The sequence below is a fragment of the Scyliorhinus torazame genome, chromosome 3 (genome assembly GCF_047496885.1).
Source record: "Scyliorhinus torazame isolate Kashiwa2021f chromosome 3, sScyTor2.1, whole genome shotgun sequence".
NCBI classification, from domain to species: Eukaryota; Metazoa; Chordata; class Chondrichthyes; order Carcharhiniformes; family Scyliorhinidae; genus Scyliorhinus; species Scyliorhinus torazame.
The window spans coordinates 223,763,725-223,788,562 of record NC_092709.1 but is presented as its reverse complement, the minus strand read 5'-3'; the positions used below and the strand labels follow the sequence as shown (position 1 = coordinate 223,788,562).

At 51.2% G+C, this 24,838-nt stretch overlaps 1 protein-coding gene across 2 annotated transcripts in view; it reads right to left on the bottom strand.

The window, feature by feature from the left end:
- Positions 1 to 24,838, bottom strand: part of adamts6 (ADAM metallopeptidase with thrombospondin type 1 motif, 6) — a 480,737-nt gene that overhangs the window by 266,191 nt on the left and 189,708 nt on the right. For both annotated transcript variants that reach the window (XM_072496932.1, XM_072496933.1), the window contains 2 exons: positions 1,585 to 1,628; positions 2 to 107 (listed from right to left, as the gene is read on the bottom strand). In XM_072496932.1, the coding sequence (XP_072353033.1) occupies positions 2 to 107; positions 1,585 to 1,628 (150 nt within the window). The remainder of the gene's footprint in view (position 1; positions 108 to 1,584; positions 1,629 to 24,838) is intronic.

The following is a 24,838-nucleotide window of genomic DNA, read 5'->3' as shown; positions in this document are numbered from 1 at the left end:
CTTGTGACCAATCTCATGTGCAATTGTGAATGCTGAACCCAAGCCAATATCTTCATTGATGCTGCAGCTTCGTTCAGGCTCGCACATTCCAGCCACTGAGGCCAAGCCTGAATAAATACAGGGAGACACAAAGGGTGAAGCCAAGGCGTTTCAGACTTAAATACCCTTGTAATAAAGGCTTAGGTTTGATATATATACACATATATACACACACACACACACATATAAATATGTAAATATATACACACACAATATATATATATATCAAATACATATAGATTTTAAAAAACCTACATACACAGAAGGAATAATTGGCATAAGGTTAAGTTTATAGTCATTTGCGTATTCACTGGAGGGAATTGCTCTTTACAGGCCAGACATTAATTTTTTTTGAGCCACAGCCAGCGCTGGAAAACGTCTAGACTAGGGGTTAGATTTATAAATTTACTTCTGGTAACTTGGGACCACCTGAAACCTGAACCTGAAGAGGGAACTAAAACCAACATCTCTATTTTTTCTTCTATTCTTACCTAGCAAGGAGTAAATTGTACATTTTTGTCAAGCAATTTTTTTTGGACTAGGCATTTGTTTATATTACAGCAGATTGTTGAAATAAGTAAGAGTTATCTTAACAAGTTTGAATTTGTCACGTGGAGCAGTTTTATAAATAGAAGAGCAAATAATTCTGAAATAGCCCAGAGTTGCAGTGAGGAATTTATCTTTAAATGTTTTAAGTAATAAATTATCCATAAGAAAATATCTAAATATTTAATGAAAAATACACTTTATGGCCATAAGGTGCATTCTGTATTCTTTATACACGGTATAATCTGTGCACCTTTAAGTTTTGTCGGAGCCAATCTCATTTAAGCTTGAAGGCAAACTGTAGAGTTAGAAAGCATCAGTCAGCAGTTTTTAAAAATTGTTCCAGCATAATTTCTACCAATGATAAAAGTGATAGATTGTGCATTGAAATTAGATTCTGATAATGAGATAAATATTGCACAACATATATGCTGGAGCAAACTGCAACACAGTCAAGACCATGAAGTCCTGATGTGGAATGTAAAATCTACCCTCGTAAAAATGTAACAAATAAACGTCATGGGGTTTGTGCGCAACACATGAACCCAACGTAACTGTGTTTTTGTTTGTGTGGGCAAAATGTACCGAGACACAGTGCTACAAAATTCAATGCATCAGTAAGACTTTCTATTGTCGATCATGGTAGTTTCCTGAAGATAACATTCGACAGGCTGGGAAGGTACAACAAAAATACCGAATTGAAAAAAAAGTGATACGCGAGTTAATTTGCAAGTGCATTACTGGAAACAACGTTAGTTATCATATATATTAGTTATATATGCATAAAGCTCCAAGTTGAGAAAATGTAACAGGAAAAGAGAACAATGCTTTACCTAATCTGAAAGCCTCAAATAATTATAAAGGGCAGCTTAAAATAATCGAAAATAAATTGCCTTATTTATTCGGGTGAAGGAAAACAAACTGGCATCAAAATAAAAAATATTATGGATCAATAAGAACGACTGGAAAATAATATTAACTGCAGCAGTAAAAACTTACCCAGGGTTCCACAGGGCTTGTTTTTATAGGTGCAGATGTCATATCTACAAGGGGAGAAATTGGGAAGAATTCAGTAGCATATTAAATATTGTTTTGTTGTATATAGCTAGTCCATTAACAAAGCATGGTTAACATTTGTCGATGAGGATTGGGGATAGTGTATGTTTCCAGCTAGTATTGGCATTTTCAGCACTGTAGTGAAATGATGTGCACAGCACGCTTACAGCAAGCTGGCTTCAAGCCAATGGGACATCAGCCAATTAAAAACAAAAGTTAAACTCGATCTTTGTAGTCATAAGCCTCAAAGAAAAGAATATGGTTTGAGATGAAGAGAAGCAGCATGTCTGGAAACATATAGTCACAGCAAATGGCTGGATCTGGGACCTTTCCGTTTAAATAAAATAAAGAAAATTCTAACCATGGATGGATGATGAGCTTCCAAGATGGTGATATGAATGCTTTTTTTTTTTAAAAAGGGCATATGAATGGCGAAACAAAAGGTACATCACATTTATTAAAAAAAATAGAATACTTCCCTAAACAGGTCTTCTTCATTCTTTGACTGGAAAACATCTTCCCCAAGCCAATAGGATAAGTCCAGGTTAACAGTACTGTGAACTGCAGAAGTGACACCCCTTCAACACTGAGTGGCAGTAACATAATGACATTAGGATGTTGCTTCCATTACTCTCCTTCGGGCATCACATAAAAGATATGCTTTTCCTGAGCAGTGTCAGCTCTTTCCCCAAGAGTGGCAAATGAATGTGGACAATCAAAATACCTTTAAGCAATGTATCGCGATACACATAAATTTCAGGCTCAAAAGGCAAATGTTTGGTGCATGAGTGTATAAAATGTATTTGAAGGCTAATGCAGACACTACTTAATAGTTGTATGGGGTACCGACTGACTTGTAACACCTACAAAAGGAAGATAGATCTTACAAGCATTTGGAGGAAGGGGTTACATGAGTGGGTTGGCCAGCAGGGGGGGGGTTGAAGAGTTCTGGATAGTGTTTAATGTCCCGCATGTTTATCCTGTATACAAGGTCGGCCAGTAAGGCACTGACCAGATAGTGTATATATATTGTTGTATAAATAAAACTTTGTTCTTATTTTTACTCGGAGTGGACTCCCCGTATTCTTATTGAAGCGTTGCCTTCCGAGTGTCATGGGGGAAAATCTGGAAAGACTACAAAAGGGAGGGTTAATCATTCAGGCTTCATGATTCATGTGATGTAAAATAGGCCAAAGATCCTTATAAAGGAGTTTGAGGAATTAAGCTTCAGATTGAAAAGGGAAACAATCTCAAGATTGCTCCCAGAACCACATAAATTCGGGAAAGGCATATTAGATGGACACATCAGCATATGGCTTTAAAGATTAAGGGAGCACTCGGATACTTAGACAAGTTTTGGGAAAGGGGAAGCTGAACAAATAAACTGGTTTCACCTAAACTAAACAATTATCCATGCTCTTGTACAGAGGGGGATGCAAGCAGTAGAATAGATTTTAATCGAAAAGACTGTGGAAAGTACAATTTATAGGTGTGAGCTGGATATCATGATGGGAGGGACAAGAAACACAGAAATGATGGACCTGGAAATTTAGTAAAACTGGAGCTGGAAGGATCGTAAGAGGATTGGAGACCAGAAAGTAGAGAAACAGGAGGAAAATGTCAACTGGGAAAGGTAATAAACAGGCAAGGGTGAAGGAGGAAAAGTCATTGACCTGGAACAAACACTGCTCTTCTCACCACAGAATTTTAAACATCTGCTGAGTATTGCCAGCATTTCCTGTGTTTTACTCCGATTTCCAGTATCCACTGTACTTAGCTTAAGTATCAACTGTCTAAGTCACAAAAGTAGAGATCTGGGGCCGATTTTCCCCTAAGAGTTGGGAATCAGGAGGCAGGTTCAATTCCGTGTTGCGAACCAACCTCTATCGTCAGCAGGATTTTCTGGGCATTTGGGTCCGAGAGAAGGGTCTGTCACCAAATTAGTCGCCGGGGTGGGATGGGAATGGAGATTGGACCCAGGGAAGTGAGGTATGTTCTGGCCTCGAATCAGCAGCCATTGCTGTGGCTGCCATTTGCACATTCATGTTTTAGGAGAAAAGATGCCAAGTTCAAAGTTTTCACATTTCAGGGGTCAGTGGGAGACTTGGAAACCTGACATTGTAGGCTGGTGACAGTTTTTTTAAAAACAGTGAACTTGTATAAAATGAGGTTTTCCGCTGCCAAGCTCAGCCTCTTTCGAACGGCATCTTCTTAAAACCGGGCCAGAATTCTCCAGCTGTTGAGATTCATTTTTCCCGTCGGCAGCACACTCCCGCCCGCGGATTTCCCCGCGGCATGAGGTGGCTTCAATGGGAAATCACATTGACAAGTGGCGGGAATATAGAATCCCGCCACCAGTGAATGGTATGCCGCCAAGAAACACGCGGCTGGGGAACCGTAGATTTCAGCCCAGATGGTAACAGCTGACCCTGCCCCCGCCACCAGTGACTGGTCTGAATTCTGATACCTTGAACCCACTTGAGCAGCCAACAAGGAAGCTCCTTCCCCCTCGGGAAGCTGCTCGGGGGCTACCTCAATGAAGCTGGTGGAATCCTCATGTGTTGGCCCATTTCAATGCCAGTCCAGGGCTGATGAGTGTTGTACTGTTATATTATTCAAAAAGGGGGCAGCACGGTGGCACAAGTGGTTAGCACTGCTGCCTCACGGCACCGAGGTCCCAGGTTCGATCCCAGCTCTGGGTCACTGTCCGTGTGGAGTTTGCACATTCTCCCAGAGTTTGCGTGGATTTCGCCCCCACAACCCAAAGATGTGCAGTGTAGGTGGATTGGCCACGCTAAATTGCCCCTTAATTGAAAAAAATGAATTGTGTACACTAAATTTAAAAAAAAAATATTAGTCAAAAAGAGTTTGAACTCTATTATTATGCGTGTATACATGCAAATAAAGAATGCCACAACACTTACTACTGCATTACAGTCAGTGTACCAAATCAACAAGATAGCATTCTGCAGCGCATAGTAAAATCTGAGAAATACATTCGATGTCAGCTCCTGGATCTGTGTAAGATGACGTAATGTTTCAACTTCTGCAACCAACCACATATGGTGGTAGTAGATGTCTGCGAGTAAAACTCATTCGACATAAACAAAATAAATGCGGAGTTAGATTGAGAAAGGTCAATCCAAATTAGCGCCAGAGGAAGAGAAAATGGGTGGATTGTGCAAAGAAAAACCGAAATTCCAACTCAGGATGGATTGGGAGGCTGATGGAGGCATTTAAACAAAAGAAGTGCAGATTGACATTCAGTAGTTTTCAAAAAGGCATGCATGAAGAGGAAAGGGTAAGCTACATAATTCTACATGCAGGAGAGAAAGGTTTAGAACTGTTTAACAGCTAGCAGAGCAGTGAGGATGGCAGTTAAAGCCCAGGTAAAATCTTTAACAAATGCAGCACAAATCCAGCCAAAGTCAAATGTGAGCTTCAAAGCCTGAGGCAGGAACCAGGTGAGTCTGTTGACAGTTTCTTAAGATTGAGTAACGTAGCCAGCAAGTCTAATTCCAAGGAAATGGATAAGAGGCTGGTATATCAGCTCATTTGGGGCTCTGTATAACCTGATGTACAAGCTCTGTCGGAAAGGACAAGTTTACGATATCACAGCCTGCTGACACTACCAGAGCACAGGGAGTGACAAGTAGACAGATGCTTACCACCCTAACCGATAACCTTCAGTTAAGTCAAGGTTGGTGCAGTGAAACAGCAACAAAATAATGCACAGCAGACAAAGCGGCAGATGTGCATGAGCTGTGGACAACCACGTGTTCATAAACAGAAGAAAATGTCGCACATACAGGTTAATCTGCACAGTTTGTGGAAATACCAATCACTGAAGAAAGATATGCAAAACAAAAGAAATAAGGTGGAAAGGGTGTTGCCAGAGCAGAGCAACAGGGTGAATAGAAGGAATAAAAACAAAGTATCTGTATCCTGGAGGATGACGATGGCATTGAGGACACAATAGATAAGCTACATGAAATGCTTAAATATGACAGTTCCCAGAGAACACAACCATCCAGATCACGACGGTGAGAAAAAAGCCAAGAATCATAAAGCTGAATGATACCGGAGCATCATCGTCACACTTCGGCGATACCAGAGATCTTGGGCGTCATTCTCCGACCCCCCCAGAGGGGCCCAGTCTCCGAAGGGAGAAAAGTCGGCGGGGCGTTAATGTCGCCGCTGCCGCGGAGAATGTCACGGGTCTGCGCAAGGCAGCCGATTTTCGGCCTGCCGATATTCTCCCTTCTGGATGGGCCGAAGTCCCGTCGACGTGATGACCGTTCACGTCGACGTAAATTAAACCTCCTTTTCATCGGCGTGAACCTGTGCTCCAGGCTCACGCCGACCAGCGTGGAGGTGAGTGACGGCCTGGGGGTTGGCTATGGGCAGGCAATGGCGTGGCCGCAGTCTGAATGCGTGAGGAGAGGTGTGTCTCGGGTTGTGTGTGTGCGTGTGCGGCGGGGGGGGGGGGGGGGGGGGGGGGGGGGGGGGTTAGAGTAGGCTGGGCTCCGGGGGAGTGCCGGGAGGGGGTCCGTGCCGGGGAGGTGGATGGGGGGTCCATGCCGGGGTGGAGGTTGGGGGGGGGGTTCCGTGCTGTGCCGGGGTGGAGGTGGTCCGTGCTGGGGTGGAGGTTGGGGGGGGGGGGGGGGTCCGTGCCGGGGTGAAGGTTGGGGGGGGGTCCGTGCCGTGCCGGGGTGGAGGTTGGGGGGGGGGGGGCTCCGTACCGTGCCGGGGTGGAGGTTGGGGGGGGGGTCAGTGCCGGGGTGGAGGTTGGGGGGGGGGGGGGGGTCTGTGCCGGGGTGGAGGTGGGGGGGGGGGTCCGTGCCGGGGTGGAGGTTGGGGGGGGGGGGGGGGTCCGTGCCGAGGAGGGGGATGGGAGGGCAAGTGAGTTGGTCCACCTGGCCAGGTGCCAGCCTCCAACAGTTGGACCCATGCGGTCCATGCCACCTGGCTGGGGGGAGGAGGGGATATGGGCAATGACGACATGTCATCGTTCCCCTCCCCCCCACCAGGCCGTCATGTTTTCAGATCATCCAGCGATGTTGGCCGCCGTGGTGGCAGCCGCTGATGTCTATGTTGCCCTGGATGAGGAGGAGGAGGAGGAGGAGCGTGCCAGAGAGGCGGCGCAGGCTGCCGCAGAGGGGCAGGCGGCAGCCGCCCAGGCTGGAGGGACACCTGACCGACAGGGCGAGGAGGGGGAGGAGGACGTCGCGGCCCCACGGCAACGGAGGCACCCGAGGGCGCCCCATGTGTACCGGCCCCGGCAGTCATACCAGGACCTCACGGACCGGGAATGCAGGAGGAGACTCCGGCTGAGCCGAGAAACCGTGGCACACATCTGCCACCTGCTGGCACACCTGTCACCGCGTGGCACTGGCGGGGGACACCCTCTTCCAGTGTCCGTCAAGGTTACGGTGGCCCTGAACGTTTATGCAACGGGGTCATTCTAGGCACCGAGTGGGGACCTGTCCGGCATATCGCAGACATCGGTGCACCGGTGCATCCGGGCAGTGACAGATGCCGTATATGCCATGGCGCACCGCTACATCCGCTTCCCCGTGGACCGGGCCAGCCAAGATGCCCGGGCCGTGGGCTTCTCTGCCGTGGCCGGGTTCCCCATGGTCCAGGGCGCGATCGATGGGATGCACGTCGCCGTGCGGCCACCTGCAGATAACAGGGCCGTGTTCACTAATAGGAAGGGGACCTATTCGATGAACGTACAGGTGGTCTGCGACCACCGCATGATGATCCTGCACGTCTGCGCCCATCACCCAGGCAGTGTACACGACTCATTCGTGTTGTCGCGGTCATCCATCCCCGGCATGTACGAGGGACGCCATCCCCAGCTGAGGGGCTGGTTGCTGGGCGACAGGGGCTACCCATTGCGATCGTGGCTGATGACGCCTATACGGAGGCCACGCAATGAGGCGGAGAACCGCTACAATGATGCCCATGTAGCGACAAGGGGAGTGATCGAGAGGTGCTTTGGCGTGCTGAAGATGCGTTTCAGGTGCCTGGACCTCTCTGGGGGCGCCCTCCAGTAATCGGTCAGATAGGGTCGGTCGCATCATTGTGGTGTGCTGCGTCCTGCACAACATAGCCCAGCAGAGGGGCGATGTGCAGCAGGCAGAGGAGGGCGGAGTGGAGGAGCAGCAGGAAGAGGCCCAGTCCTCCCCAGATGAGGGGGATGGGGGCAATGGTCAGGGCAGACGGGGTAGACACAGGCGGGTGGCTGTCCACCGTTACCGGCTGGCCCAGCGGGCACGGGACAGACTGATAGACGCCCGCTTCACTGACTAGATGGGCGTGGGACTCGGGTAGCCACACCCCCCACCCACCCAGCACCCTCACCCCCCTCCCCAACCTCACCCACCCCACCCGCATGCACACCACCACCCCCCCCATTGCCGATCCACCTGCGGCACAACGGGCCGGGCTCACACAGTTGCGGGTGGACGCGTGTCTATCGCAGGCCATGGAGGATGATGACAACCCGCCCTGCGATGAGCTCCTGGCTCTATATCGTTGGACTATGTCTGACCCATGGCCACAGTACCACCATCCACCCGGACCATCCCTGCATGCGGCTGTGACACTGCAGCGCACGGTCCAGTCCTCTGCCCGGGGGATGTTGATGGCGGCCCAGGGGGAAGGGGCAGGCTCACCTGGGGCTGAGGTAAGACCACCCCTCACACACACACACTTGCGCTCAACGTACATGACACCCCCCGCACACTTTGGACAGAGCACAAAGGCAGCTTCGGTAGGTGTAACATTGACTTTAATAACCAAAGGAGTTCATGCACGTGCCCTAGCCCCCAAAACTCATCTGTGCCCTGCACCCGTGCCAACTTACTCAGTGTCTAATTGTTTGGCCTTACGGGCCCTTTGACTACGTCTACGTGGTTCCCCAGACGGTACAGCAGAACTGGAGGTGGACTCCTGTGATTCCTGCCCTCTGACACTGGATCCCTTTGGCGGCCGTTTCCTGGGGCGTCCTGGCCTAGATGGGCCAGGCTGCGGCCCGGGCTACTGGGATGGCAAGCTGCCAGCCTGTCCTGCCCGTTGCCCACCCGATGCACCTGGGACGGAAGGGGGGGAGTCCGAGGTGTCGCGGTGTACCGGGACCTCCCCTACAGAGGGAGCCGGGACGGACCACACTACCTCCTCCTCCCCCCTCGGGGTGCCCGATGGCCCCCAGGCCTCTAAATGGGTGGGGGATGCGAACGGACTGGCCATCCGACGCCCCCCCGACATCTGGCGCTGCCAGTCCTTGAGGCCCGTGCTGGTATCGACAGGGGTCTGCAGGTTTGCAGCCATGGAGCCCAGAGGGTTGGCAAACCCTGTCTGTGACAGTGAGACGCCGGCTCGCACATGGCCACTGGCGCCGATGCCCTCAGCGATGGCCTGCAGAGACTGGGCCATGGCCCGCAGAGACTGGGCCATGGCCTGCAGAGACTGGGCCATGGCCTGCAGAGACTGGGCCATGGCCTGCAGAGACTGGGCCATGGCCTGCAGAGACTGGGCCATGGCGTTGATCGCCTCTGCCATCTGGCGCTGGCACTGGCCTCCTGTGAGAGGGTAGCCATTTCCTGGGCCACAGACGCCGCCTGCACGGAAGGCCCCAGGCCTCGCAAACCGTTCCCCATGTCTGACACCGTCGCACCCATTGCCTCCACCGCGGACGCCACCCGTGCGGTCTCGGCCTGGGTGGCACACATGACCGGCACCACTCCCAGCTCCTGGACACGGGTGGACTCCTCCACCTGCGACCGCAGCCGCCGCAAGCCGCCCATCACCCTCTTCGCTCGCTCTGGGTCGGTGGTTGCATCGGATCTATGTGTGGGTGTGGTAACTGCAGGAACCCGGGATCCATCTGGGCGGCAGATGTTCGCTTGGGCTGGGCTGCCCTCCGACCGTCCGGTCCCTCTGCTGCTCCTACCTCCACCTGCTGTACCGGGACGGCTGTGTTGTGCGCACCAGTGAGTGTACCAGACGCCTCATCGCTAAAGTGCCCAACCGTGGTGAGTGTTTCTGCGATGGTGGAGGGTGTTGGTGACAGCAGTGGCGTTGTGTCGTGCTCTTCGTCCCACTCTGAGTCCATGGCACTTTGGGGTGGGGGTTCGTCTCCACCCATCCACTCTGAGTCACTGTCCGGTATTTCGTCTTCCTGGGTAGTGCTGTCCCGGGTAGTGGTGTCCTGGGTAGTGGTGTCCTGGGTAGTGGTGTCCTGGCTCGGATGTGACGGGGGCCTGTGGCTGCCCCCCTTGTCGCTGGGTGGCACACGCCTGCCTCGTCGCTCCCGCATGTGACGGGGGTGTCGTCTCCCTGTTGCTCCAGGTCTCTCCGTCTCCCGTGGTGTGCGAGGGGCATCCTGCGGGCGTCGCATGCTGGAGGGTGCGGGTCTCTCCGTCTCCTGTGGTCTCCGAGGGGCATCCTGCGGGCGGTCTGCATCTGCGGGGATGGGTGCCTGGACGTTTGGTCCTGCGATACACAATGAAGCATGCATGGTTAGACATCAGGCAGTGATCAGGTGATACGGGGGAGGGGGATATAGGGGAGGGGGGATATGGGGACGGGCTGTCGGTGGCTCACTCGCCAGTACGCCCCCGACCTCTGCATCAGCAACCTCCCGGTCCTCAGGTCCGCCAGCCAGTTCCAGGGCCCTTTCCTAGTGTACGGTCAGTGGCCTCTCATCAGCGGGCCCTCCTCCAGTCCTCACATGCTCCCTATTGTTGTGCGCGCGCTTCTCCTGTGGGGGGGGGGGGGGGGGGCAGGGGTAAAAGGCAACAGTGTTAGGCAGGTATATGAATGCACGCCATCGGTTGCGCGTGCATTGCAGAGGTTACGGTTAGGGCTGGATTCACTTGGGGTATGGGGGGGATATATGGGGGAGGGGGGGGATATGTGGGGGAGGGGGGGGATATGTGGGGGAGGGGGGGAGATATGTGGGGGAGGGGGGGGAGATGTGGGGGAGGGGGGGGAGATGTGGGGGAGGGGGGGGAGATGTGGGGGAGGGGGGGGAGATGTGGGGGAGGGGGGAGATGTGGGGGAGGGGGGAGATGTGGGGGAGGGGGGAGATGTGGGGGAGGGGGGAGATGTGGGGGAGGGGGGAGATGTGGGGGAGGGGGGAGATGTGGGGGAGGGGGGAGATGTGGGGGAGGGGGGAGATGTGGGGGAGGGGGGAGATGTGGGGGAGGGGGGAGATGTGGGGGAGGGGGGAGATGTGGGGGAGGGGGGAGATGTGGGGGAGGGGGGAGATGTGGGGGAGGGGGGAGATGTGGGGGAGGGGGGAGATGTGGGGGAGGGGGGAGATGTGGGGGAGGGGGGAGATGTGGGGGAGGGGGGAGATGTGGGGGAGGGGGGAGATGTGGGGGAGGGGGGAGATGTGGGGGAGGGGGGAGATGTGGGGGAGGGGGGAGATGTGGGGGAGGGGGGAGATGTGGGGGAGGGGGGAGATGTGGGGGAGGGGGGAGATGTGGGGGAGGGGGGAGATGTGGGGGAGGGGGGAGATGTGGGGGAGGGGGGAGATGTGGGGGAGGGGGGAGATGTGGGGGAGGGGGGAGATGTGGGGGAGGGGGGAGATGTGGGGGAGGGGGGAGATGTGGGGGAGGGGGGAGATGTGGGGGAGGGGGGAGATGTGGGGGAGGGGGGAGATGTGGGGGAGGGGGGAGATGTGGGGGAGGGGGGAGATGTGGGGGAGGGGGGAGATGTGGGGGAGGGGGGAGATGTGGGGGAGGGGGGAGATGTGGGGGAGGGGGGAGATGTGGGGGAGGGGGGAGATGTGGGGGAGGGGGGAGATGTGGGGGAGGGGGGAGATGTGGGGGAGGGGGGAGATGTGGGGGAGGGGGGAGATGTGGGGGAGGGGGGAGATGTGGGGGAGGGGGGAGATGTGGGGGAGGGGGGAGATGTGGGGGAGGGGGGAGATGTGGGGGAGGGGGGAGATGTGGGGGAGGGGGGAGATGTGGGGGAGGGGGGAGATGTGGGGGAGGGGGGAGATGTGGGGGAGGGGGGAGATGTGGGGGAGGGGGGAGATGTGGGGGAGGGGGGAGATGTGGGGGAGGGGGAGATGTGGGGGAGGGGGGAGATGTGGGGGAGGGGGGAGATGTGGGGGAGGGGGGAGATGTGGGGGAGGGGGGAGATGTGGGGGAGGGGGGAGATGTGGGGGAGGGGGGAGATGTGGGGGAGGGGGGAGATGTGGGGGAGGGGGGAGATGTGGGGGAGGGGGGAGATGTGGGGGAGGGGGGAGATGTGGGGGAGGGGGGAGATGTGGGGGAGGGGGGAGATGTGGGGGAGGGGGGAGATGTGGGGGAGGGGGGAGATGTGGGGGAGGGGGGAGATGTGGGGGAGGGGGGAGATGTGGGGGAGGGGGGAGATGTGGGGGAGGGGGGAGATGTGGGGGAGGGGGGAGATGTGGGGGAGGGGGGAGATGTGGGGGAGGGGGGAGATGTGGGGGAGGGGGGAGATGTGGGGGAGGGGGGAGATATGGGGGAGGGGGGAGATATGGGGGAGGGGGGAGATATGGGGGAGGGGGGGATATGGGGGAGGGGGGGATTGGGGGAGGGGGGATATGGGGGAGGGGGGATATGGGGGAGGGGGGATATGGGGGAGGGGGGATATGGGGGAGGGGGGATATGGGGGAGGGGGGGATATGGGGGAGGGGGGGATATGGGGGAGGGGGGGATATGGGGGAGGGGGGGATATGGGGGAGGGGGGGATATGGGGGAGGGGGGGATATGGGGGAGGGGGGATATGGGGGTGGGGGGGGTTAGGGGGGAGGGGGGAGGGGGGATATGGGGGAGGGGGGGATATGGGGGAGGGGGGGGGGATATGGGGGAGGGGGGGGATATGGGGGAGGGGGGGGATATGGGGGAGGGGGGGGGATATGGGGGAGGGGGGGGGGATATGGGGGAGGCTCACCCTGCCTGCTCTGACGAGGTCGTTCACCTTCTTGTGGCACTGGATGCCTGTCCGTGGTGTCAGGGCCACAGCGGTGACGGCCTCTGCCACTTCCCTCCACAGACGCCGGCTGTGGCGTGGGGCAACTCTGCGGCCGTGCCCGGGATACAGGGCGTCCCTCCTCTGCTCCACCGCGTCCAGGAGCGCCTCCACATCCCGTGACTCGAACCTCGGGGCTGAGCGACAGCCAGCCATCCAGTCGGGTGTTGCGGTCGGGTGTTGCGGTCGGGTGGGGGGGGGGGGGAGCAGCGCGGCCTTATGAGCCGTCGCGCCGTGCAGCGCGTATGACGCTGCACGGCGTGAACCATTGCGCAAGCGCGGATCCCGTTACGTCGCTGCTAGCCCATTTCGGGCCGGAGACTATCGACCCATTTTTCCGACGTGACGCAAGTCGGATTTGCGCCGATCGGCGGACTTTCCGCCGATAACGGAGAATTTCACCCCTCGGATGGGATTCTGCCGGGTCGGAGAATCGCCGGGGGCCCGGGAAATCCCCCCCCCCCCGGGACACGATTCTCCAATGACAGGAGAATCGGCGCCAATCGCGACCGTGCGGTCGCCGCGGCGCCGGTCGGGGGCCGCTGAAATTCTGCGTGAGCGATGGGCCGAACGCCCACCGAGTTCCGCCGAGACCCGTCGCTGTGAGCTCGGACCAGCGGCCGCGGTGAGCTCGGTCCTGTGGCCGCGGTGGACGTCCTGGTGGGGGGTGGGATCAGACTCAGGGGGGGGTGGGGGGAGACTGCGATCGGGGGCTTCTGATCGGCGGGCGGCCACGATCTGGAGGGGGCCTACCTCCTTCCGCGCGGCCCGCTGCAAGGTCCCCGACATGTTGTTCCGTGCCGCGCGGAGACGGCAACCACTCGCATGCGCCGGCGCGAAGACCCCCGTCGCGCACATGCACGGACCCAGGCCGGCCGTGCTGGGCCGCCGGAGCAGCACGCAGCACTCCGGCACTGTGCTAGCCCCCTGAAGACCGGTGAATTGCTGGGCCAGGAGGCCCGTCGACACCGGCGTACACCACTCCAGTGTTTATGAAGCCATCAACGTTTGGCCGGGATTTCGGAGAATCCCGGCCCTGGTCTGGAAATTTGAAAGAAAATGGTTTGCCAAAAGAAAATTGCTCTAAACCGGAGCCATATAATGGAACTGAGGATCAACAGCTGGTAGCGACCCAAATCAGAGGAACACAGAGAAAAAGACATTAACTACATGTTTTATGTCACAGGAACAGATGGTCCTGTTATCTTGGCGTGGAGCAGTTGAAGGAGGAATCACTGAGGGTGGAAGTTAGTACTCCCGGTGAAGAATAACGTCCGATCGGAAAATTATTTTATTTTAATTTTATGGGTTAGGGTTTGGCCAGCATTTATTGCCCATCCCTAAATGACCTTGAGATGCTAATGGTGAGCCGCCTTCTTCATAGAATCCCAACAGTGCAGAAGGAGGCCATTCGTCCATCGAGTCTGCACCAAACCTCGGAAAGCACACTCCACCCAGGTGCACTGCCCCACCCTAACCCCGTAACTCACCGTAACCTGCACATCTTTAGACTGTGGGAGGAAACTGGAGCACCGAGGAAACCACAGAGACACAGAGAGAACTTACAAACTCCACACACACAGTCACCCAAGGCCAGACTCTAACTTGGGTCCCTGGCGCCATGAGGCAGTGCTAACCACTGTGTCACCTAAACTTGAACTGCTGCGGTCCCCGTGTCCTACAGAATATATCAATGAGGCGGTTGGATGCTTTGAAGGTTTTGAGTATCACGTCACTTTTGCTTCACTGAAGAAACCAGTGATTCATCCTTCCCTGTAGAGTACTGTACCAATGGAACTAAAAGGATAGCTTGAAAGACAGTTCCAAGAGATGGAAGAAAAATGAGTGATTGCCAGAGTCAGAGCCTGCAGACTGGGTAAATGCCATTATTGTGAGCGAGGAACCAAATGGGTGGCTACAAATTTGCCTGAATCCCCAAGATTTTAATCAAGCAACAAAGAGGAATCACTTCCCGAATCCAACACTGGAAAAGATCACGCCAGCACTGGCAGGAATAAAGATTTTCAACAACCTTGGTGTCAGAAATGGCTGCTGGAGCATGAACTTGACAAGAAAGCTTCATTGTTGAAACATTCAGCACATCCTTTGGGCAGTATAAATTCCTGCAACTACCATTTGGCCCTAAAATGACCCAGGATGTGTCCCAGCAGAAAGTAGATGAGATGACAAGGAACACTCAACATAGCTAATGATAGCCAGATCTATGGTATGGATGAAAAAGCTATCTACGGCATGAAGCCAGGAGAACCAGGAAAACTGGGGTCAGGTTAAACGCAAATAAACACATTGTAATGGTTACAGGATGCCAATTCTTTGGAATGGTGTACGCATCTGACAGAGCCAAACAAGTGCTGGAAATGTCACAGCTATCTCGGAGATGGAAGCTCCAAGAGATAAGAGAGAGCTGACAGGTTCCCTTGGCTTGATCCAGCAAGTGATTTCATTCATACCTCACATGTCAGAACACACAGAAAACCTACAAGAGCTGATGAAAGAAAATACTGAGTATCGGTGGTCAGAGACACATAAGGGGGGTTTCAGCAAATTCAAAGAAGCAGTATGCAAGGAGGCAAATCTGTCAACAGACAACACAGAGAAACATGTCACTCTGCAAGCAGATGCTTGAAAAGGCAATAAATAGCATTGTTATCCAAAGCTGAGCATCAGCGGAGACCCTTTTAAAAGAGAGCTTTTGGCAGTCAAGAATAGATGTGAGAAATTCCATACAAAATCTCTATGAAAGTTCAGAGTGGAGAATGATCATCATGAATGAGAGCAAATTTACAGGCTAAATCTCTGTCAAACACCAGCAGAGATTGCAGAGGCTGCTCTTGAGGCTCAGAGTTACAACTTCACTCTGAAATACAAACCACAAAGAGAAATGGCGCTTGCAGATGCACTAGCTTAGTTGAGGCCACAGAGTAAACATGAGATAAAAGATCTGGGTTTAAAGATCCATCATATAGTGAATGTAACACCTCCAAAACGGAGTCAAATTAGAGATGAGACCAACAAAGACAAAGAGTTACAGATGCCCATTCAGCAAGTGATCCATGAAAGACCTGTTGAGATACAGCAAGCATAACCATCATTACGGCAGTTTGGCCCATCACTAGAAGCTGTTCTGCTGGCCAGATCCAGTGTAATCAGTACCCCAAATAATGCAGAAAGAATCTCTCCAGAAGCTACACGAAGGTCACATCGAAATAGAGAAGTGTAACCGCAGAGCCAGATCAGCTGTGTACTGGATAGACATTGAATGAATGGTGTCTACATGCAGTGTATGCCAAAAGTATAGAAATACACAGCAGAAAGAAGAGATGGTAGCTACTGAAGTACCACCCAGACCACGGCATACAGTGGAAGCTGGTTTATTCATAATCAAGAATGGCATCACACAGTAGCAGATTATTACTCAAAGTTACCTTTTATCAGAAAGGTGAAAGATTTGTGGGCTACAATCATCCCAGCCACACGAGTTCTGTTTGCTGAGCAAAGGATTCATGAAAGAGGGTGACACTGGAACCCAATTCACCTCCGGAGAGTTTAAGGAATTTGAACAGGGTAGGTACAAAATCATCACCTCATCGCCACATTACCCGAAGGCACATGGATTTATAGATGCTCACATCCAGATGGTCAAGAGAACCTTCAGGAAATGCTGAGAAACAAAGGAAGACCTAAACCTTGTTTTATTGTTACTCTGAGTTACACCTCTCAAGGCTCATATTAGATCACCTGCAGAGTTACTCAATGGCAGAAAGTACAAGACAACTTCGCCGAACAAAATACATCCTCCAAATGACCAGGAGGTAAGACAACAACTCATTGATGTACAGGTAGAAAGAGGTCAACATCTCAACAAGCATGCTAAATCCTTGCCTGAGTTGTTGAGGGAGCAAACTGCACTTGCACAGGACCCAATCCTGAGAACTTGGAACCAGCAATAGTAGTTGGTGAAGCAGAGGCTCCAAGGTCTTACATCATCAAGAGTGAAACTGGTTAGTAGATGAGAGAAATAGAGTCCATATTCGACCTACACCAGAGCTGATGAATCAGGAAAGATCATCAGCAATACCAGGACCATCACTGATCAGTGAGACATCAATAGCATCATGAACAAGTGGTGGAACATCAACCAAATCATTAACAAGTGACACAATATCAGAATCATCTCCAACTCCAGCAACACCAGGAGCAACATGTACAACATCAACAATAAAGAATGCTAACCCATCACTGAGGGACGAATACCAAATCTGTGAGGTGGAGGCACATCTTACTCCCCAAGTGATACTGTGAAGAATGTTTTTATAAGTTCATAAAATATAGGAGCAGAAGAGGAAGCATCTGATCCACATCTACTTTAGCCATAGCTTTTATCATATTGTATACCTCAATTAGATCTCCCATCATTCTTCTAAACTCTGGAGAATATAGACCTAAACTGTTCATCTTTCTTCATTCGACAAACTCCTCATCTCTAGAATCAACCTAGTGAATTTCCTCTGAACTGCCTCCAATGCCTTATATCTTTCCTCAAATAAGAGGATCAAAACTGTGCACAATACTCCAGGTGGGATCTCATCAATGCCTTGTACAGTTGCAACAACACTTCCTTACCTTTATACTCAATTCTTTTAGCTATAAATGCCAACATTCCATTCGCTTTCTTGATTACCTGCTATATCTGCATGCTAGTTTTCTGTGACTCATAAACAAGGACCCCAGATCCCTCTGCATTGGAGCACCCCAAAGTCTCTCCCTATTTAGATAATAAGTTGCCTTCCCATTTTTCCAACCCATTTTTCCAACCAAAATGCATGACCTCGCACTTATCCATGGGCAGACAAGCACGGTAACAGTGGTTAGCACGGTTGCTTCACAGCGCCAGGGTCCCAGGTTCGATTCCAGGCTTGGGTCACTGTCTGTGTGGAGTCTGCACATTCTCCCCTCGTCTGCGTGGGTTTCCTCCAGGTGCTCTGGTTTCTTCCCACAAGTCCTGAAAAACATGCTGTTAGGTGCATTGGACATTCTGAATTCTCTCTGTGTACCCGAATAGGCGCTGGAGTGTGGTGACTAGGGGCTTTTCACAGTAACTTCATTGCAATGTTAATGTAAGCCTATTTGTGACAATAATAAAGATTATAATAAACTCCACCTGCCACATTTTGGCTCAGTCTCCTAACCTATCTACATCCATTAGTAAGGTGCTTATATCTTCACTGCAACTTACTATCCCACCTATTTTTGTGTCATCCCCAAATTTGGCTATAGAACCTTCTATCCCTGTATCCAAGTCGTTTATGCAGATTGTAAATAGCTGGGGCCCAAGAACCAAACCCTGCGGCACCCCACTAGTCACAACTTGCCAACCAGAAAAGACCGTTTATCAGTCAGCCAGTCTTCTATGCAAGCTAATAAATGACCCCTAACCCCATGTGATCTCACCTTGTGAATTAACCTTCTGTGCGGCACCTTATCAAACACCTTCCGGAAGTCCAGATATCCTACATCTACAGGATCCCCATTATCCACTTTGCTTGTTACATCTTCGAAGAACTCTAGCAAATTAGTCAAACATGATTTGCCCTTCATAAACCATGCTGACTCTGATGGATTGCGTTTTGACTTTCCAAATGATCTGTTTGTACTTCATTGATAATTGATTTTAACAATTTCCCAACAACAGATGTTAAACCAACTGGTCTGCAATTCCCCATAATCTGCCTCCCTCACTTTTTGAAGTTATGTTATGCTAGCATTTTTCCAATCCACTGGAACGTTTCCCGTGTCCAGGGAATTTTGGAATATTATAATCAATGGATCCACTATCGCCACTGTCACTTCCTTTAACACCCTAGGATGTAGGCCATCAGGCCTGGGAGCCTTGTCTGCCCAAATTCCTAATAGTTTGTGTACGGTTTCCCTATTAATGTTGATTGTTCCAGGTTCCTCCCTTTCTATTACCTCTAAATTGCCCATCCCGATAAAAACTCGGCAATCTTGGTACCAATGTCCTCCACCATGAAAACTGAGGCAAAATATTGATTTACCATCTCTGCCATTTCTATGTTCCCCACTATTAACTCACCAGTTTCATCTTCCAAGGGACCAACATAGTATCCCTTTCTTTATGTTTGAAAGTTCCAATCTTTCTGCCTACCCTGGCCTTTGTAATATGATGTACCTCAGTTTTTGTCTTTAGAATGTCCTTGACCTCCTTGTTTAGCCATGAATGTTTTTACCCCTCTTAGCATCTTTCTTCCTCACTGGAATATATTTTAGTTGTGAGGAATTGAGCATCTCCCTAAACAACTGCCACTGCTCAGTAGCTGTCCTACCTTTTAGTCTTCCTGCCCTCTCTATTCGGGCCAAATCTATCCTCATGCCTATGTAATTTCCTTTGTATAATTCTAGAACGTAAGTGTGGAATTTTGAATTCTACCAGACTATGGTCACTACTCCCGAGGGGATCCTTATCTATGAAGTCATTAATTAATCCCTCCTCATTACACAATACCATAAAAGAAAATAAGGTATAAAAAACTCTTTAAGGTGTTCAGTATAATTATAAAAGCCAATTGCTAATCTTCTTTAGCTTAGACATAATATATAAAACAGTTACTCATTGGAAGTTCAATCGCTATATGAAGACATTATGGACTGGATTCTCCGTTGTGGGGATTCTCCATTGGCCAGCAGCGCACCACGCCCGGGAATTTCCCGACGGTGTGGGGCTGCCCACAATGGGAAACCCCATTGGCCAGCTGGTGAGACATAGAATCCCGCCACCGGCAGGGGCCCATTGCGGGGGCGGAGAATCCCGCCCTATGTTCTCCCGCCCAGAATAAATTGCGATCAGTTTACGAACCCCTGGGAGCCCAAACTAGCAAGCAATTCAGTATTCCTTGCCATGCAAATCTATGCATGGCGTGGATTACGAGGGATTCCCAGGGAAATCCCGCTATCAGGCCGCCATTTTGAGCGGATGGCCCGATAGCGAGGTCCAGCGACCTCTGAAATAGGGAGACCTCCTCCCCCCACAGGGACTCCTGGTAATGGGGGACCCCCATAGGGGCGGTGACCCCCACAGGGACGCAAATTGGGGTCGGCGCCGGTTTCACACCGGACAGCCATGCTCCACCCCTCCAAAATCGCGTAATCGTGTCACGCACCGCTGCAATGATTTGGCGCATCACCAGAAGGCCCTCCCGCAATCCACACGTGGCCTCAGCAGTCAGGTACCCGGCGTGGTGGCTGCGGACTGTCCACACTCGGCCGGGATCCGTGCCACTGGCTGGGGGGAGGTCAGTGGGTGGCCTGTGGGGTCGCGGGTGGCGGGTCGAGTCCGTGCACGGCCGGCGCCATGTTCACGGCACGACCGCTGCAGGACGTCACCTTGCGCATGCGCGGCCAGAGACCCGGCCATTCTCTGGCCGTTTTCGGCGCGGGAGATGGGAGTTTCACCCGGTGCTGCTGCTAGCCCTTTACCGGTCCTGGAATCGGTGAGGGTTCGGCACCGATTTTGGCGTCGTGCAACGCCCACAAATTATCCTTTTGAGCTGGCACTTAGCCGGTGGAACGGAAAATCCAACCCAATGTTTCTATCTCCTCATTGTTTTCGTCATACTAATCTTGATGCTAATGAGAAGTAGGGCCAACTGCCTTTAGACCAGTGGAGTTCACTATATCCCTGAAGGTCACCCAGTCATCCTCAATGCAGTGAGTGTCCATTGTTGTGCACATGTGACTCTCAAGTTTCTCTCATGATGGCTTACTTGAGCCTTGAGACACTCCTGGACCTTTATGTCGTGTGGGCATTCAGGGGGATAAATCTTGATTATAAAAAAGAAAATTTGAAAAGCACATGCCAGGCCAGGGCAGACTAGTCACTAAGTTGTTGATGGCAGGAGACAGCTACCCTCTCCTGGTTCAACCCGCCAAATAAGGCAGTTTCCTGGGGTGTAGCCATTATTGCATGCTTATAAAATCCCAGTCTATATCTCTCGACTTTGAAACTTAATTCCTGTTGTAAGAGATGTTTCTTGTGATTGCTGAAGTGTTAGTTCAGACAATGAGAGATTATTATTAAGAATGGCGTTCATTCAAAAACTAACTACAAGTTGTTTTGTGCGAGGCACCAAATCTGGCAGGCCTACTGACATTGGTCTGTCTGACAAAGCAAAATGATAACCTTTAACCAAAACAAGTCAACCAAGTTTGGTACCAATACCTCAATCTAAGCATTTAAATTAGGGAACTAACAGGTAGGCATCAAAAATGATGTCAATCTTGGGAAAGCAGATTGTCTGGAAAGGAAACTAGATCAGCATCGCCCCTGCAACAGATTTGAGGTGAACCTGTTGTTTGTAATTGTTGGTGCTTGCTTTAAAATAAATGAGAAAGAAATTTGGCCTTTTTGATGTCGGGTCCTTGCTTTGTGATGGACTCCAAAGCTGAAGAAAGACTTCTTCATACTCAATGTCCAAAGATGTGCAGGTTAGGTGGATTGGCCATGATCAATGCGTGGGGGTTATGCGGCTAGGGCAGGGGAATGGGCCTAGGTACGGTGCCCTTTCAGATGGTCAGTGCAGGCTCGACGGGTCGAATGGCCTCCTCTGCACTGTAGGAATTCTATGGATGCTGTGGATTCGATGGAAATAAATGTGGCCTTGTGTCAAATCAAAAATAAACCTTTTTTTTTTTTTTAAAAAGTGTCTTCGAGATAAGTCATATTTTAAAATTAACTTTAATTAGCTGTGTTCCAAAAATAATGATTTTCTTTTTGGGAGGAAGTAAGACATCATAAAAATCTATCCAGAGATAAATATTTGTTACAGAAGTAGGTTTCCAGCAGCATTCCTAGATTATCTATACTGATTATCCATTCTGATGCAATTTCTTTCCTGTCTCTCAAATTTTTAACTACATGCAAAATCTGCAGATGAGCGGCACACACTATGGCTGCTCTTGAAGTCATGCATGCACATCTAGTGTCTCGAGTAAAACAAAGGCAGCAGGAACCCACAAAACTCATTGATATCCTTCAATCTAAATTGTAAAACCAATCAATATCACAACCTAGAAGCACAGAATACTTTGATCTCACATTGTTTTCTGCCTTGGGAGAGCAGAAAGTGACACAATGGGCTTGGGATCCCCAGTTGTTTCATCGATTCAGTGGTTCAGAAACTGACATTTAGGGGTGAACGTTATGGGGTGGGGCAGGCCAGATTATCCGGCGCTGACAGAAAGGTCTATAGGCACTGTGCCGACCAGAAACCTGCCAGGAATGAAACCGAATGCTTCATCCGGCATCGGCCTAGGCACCAGAATCAACAGCCCTGTCAACCCTGAAAAATCCTTCATACTAACATCTTGGGGCTTGTGCCGAAATTGGGAGAACTGTCTCAGACAAGTTAAGCAACACCCTGACATAGTCATACCGTACAATGACCCAGACATCACCATCCCTGGGTATGTCCTGTCTCACCGGCAGGACAGACCCAGCAGAGGTGGCAGGGCAGTGGTATACAGTCGGAAGGGAGATGCCCTGGGAGTTCTCAACATTGACTCTGGAGGCCATGAAATCTCATGGCACCAGGTTGAATATATGTAAAGAAACCTCTTGCTGATTACCACGTCCCGTTTCCCCCCTCAGCTGATGAATCAGTACTCCTCCATGTTGAACATCACTTGGAGGAAGTACTGAGGGTGACAAGTGCACATAATGTACTCTGGGTGGGGGAACTTCAATGTCCATCACGAAGAGTGACTTGGTAGACCACTACTGACTGAGCTAGTCTAGTCCGAAAGGACCTGGGTGTATTAATGTACAGATTAGTGAAGGAGGCAGGGCAGGTAGAGAGATCGGTTAATAAGGCATATAGTATCCTGGGCTTTATTAATAGGAATAGAGGTCAAGACTAAGGAGGTTATGCTGAACTTATGCAAGACACTAGTCAGACCTCAGCTGGAACACCGTACAGTTCAGAGGCTAGAAAATTTGGAGCGAGTAACTCACATTCTGACTCCCCAAAACCTGTCCACAAACTACAAGTCGCAAGTCAGGCATGTAATAGAATACACTCGACTTGCCTGGGTGAGTGCATCTCCAATAACACTCAAGAAGTTCAACACCATCCAGGACAAAGCAGCCTGTTTGAGTGGACCCTTCCACAAACATTCTCTTCCTCCACCACTGACAAACAGGAGCAGTGTGTACCATCTTTACCCAAAGAGTAGTGGGGGCATGGAATGCACTGCCTGTGGAAGTAGTTGAGTCGGAAACATTAGGGACCTTCAAGCAGCTATTGGATAGGTACATGGATTACGGTAAAATGATGTAGTGTAGATTTATTTGTTCTTAAGGGCAGCACGGTAGCATTGTGGATAGCACAATTGCTTCACAGCTCCAGGGTCCCAGGTTCGATTCCGGCTTGGGTCACTGACTGTGCGGAGTCTGCACGTCCTCCCCGTGTCTGCGTGGGTTTCCTCCGGGTGCTCCGGTTTCCTCCCACAGTCCAAAGATGTGCAGGGTAGGTGGATTGGCCATGATAAATTGCCCATAGTGTCCAAAATTGCCCTTGGTGTTGGGTGGAGGTGTTGAGTTTGGGTAGTGTGCTCTTTCCAAGAGCCGGTGCAGACTCAGGGGGCCGAATGGCCTCCTTCTGCACTGTAAATTCTATGATAATCTATGATTAATCTGGGACAAAGGTTCGGCACAACATCGTGGGCCGAAGGGCCTGTTCTGTGCTGTATTTTCTGTATCTTCAAAATGCACTGCAGGAACTCACAAAGGTTCCTTGAACCACATCTTCCAGACCCACGACCATCTAGAAGAATAAAGGCAGCAGATACATGGGAACAATGCTGCTTGCAAGTTTCCGTCCAAGTCACTCACCATCATGACTTTGAAATATATTGCCATTCCTTCACTGTCGCTGGATTAAAATCCTGGAACTCCGTCCCTAACATCACTCTGGGTGTACTTGCGCCACATGGACTGCAGCAGTTCAAGAAGGCAGCTTGTGGGAGCGGTGTGGTGATATTGTCGCTGGACGAGTAATCCAGAGACCCAGGGTAATGCTCTGGGGGCCTGGGTTCGAATCCCACCAGGGCAGATGGTGGAATTCGAATTCATACAAAATATGGAATTAAAAGTCCAATGATGACCATGAAACCAATGCTTGTCATTAAAAAAAAACATCTGGTTCGCTAATGTCCTTTAGGGAAGGAAATCTACCGTCCTTACCTGGTCTGGCCTACATGTGACTCCAGACCCACAGCAATGTGATTGACTCTTGAATGCCCTCAAGGATTGGCAATGAATGCTGGGCCAGCCAGTGACACCCACATCCCATAAACAAATAAAGAAACTACCATCTTCTCATGGGCAATTAGGGATGGGCAATAAATGAGTAAAATATGTTGGAAGCAGCCTTAATTGATAATCAATTTGGTCAGCAGCTCTGTAGTCCCAACAGTGACAGCACAAAGAACAAAGAAAAGTACAGCACAGGAACAGGCCCTTCAAGTCTGCGCCGACCATGCTGCCCGTCTAAACTAAAATCTTCTACACTTCCGGGTTCCGTATCCCTCTATTCCCATCCTATTCATGTATTTTTCAAGATGCCCCTTAAACATCACTATCGTCCCTGCTTCCACCACCTCCTCCGGTAGCGCGTTCCAGGCACCCACTACCCTCGGTGTAAGAAACTCGCCTCGTACATCTCTTCTAAACCTTGCCCCTCGCACTTTAAACCTATGCCCCCTAGTAATTGACCCCTCCACCCTGGGAAAAAGTCTCTGACCATCCACTCTGTCTATGCCCCTCATGATTTTGTAGAGCTCTATCAGGTCGCCCCTCAACCTCCGTCGTTCCAGTGAGAACAAACAGAGTTTATTCAACCTCTCCTTATAGCTTAGGCAACATCCTGGTAAATCTCTTCTGCAGGCTCTCGAAAGCCTCCACATCCTTCTGGTAGTGCGGCGACCAGAATTGAACACTACTTCAAGTGTGGCCTAACTAAGGTTCTATACAGCTGCAACATGACTTGCCAATTTTTATACTCAATGCCCTGGCCAATAAAGGAAAGCATGCCATCTGCCTTCTTGACTACCTTCTCCACCTGTGTTGCCCCTTTAAGTGACCTGT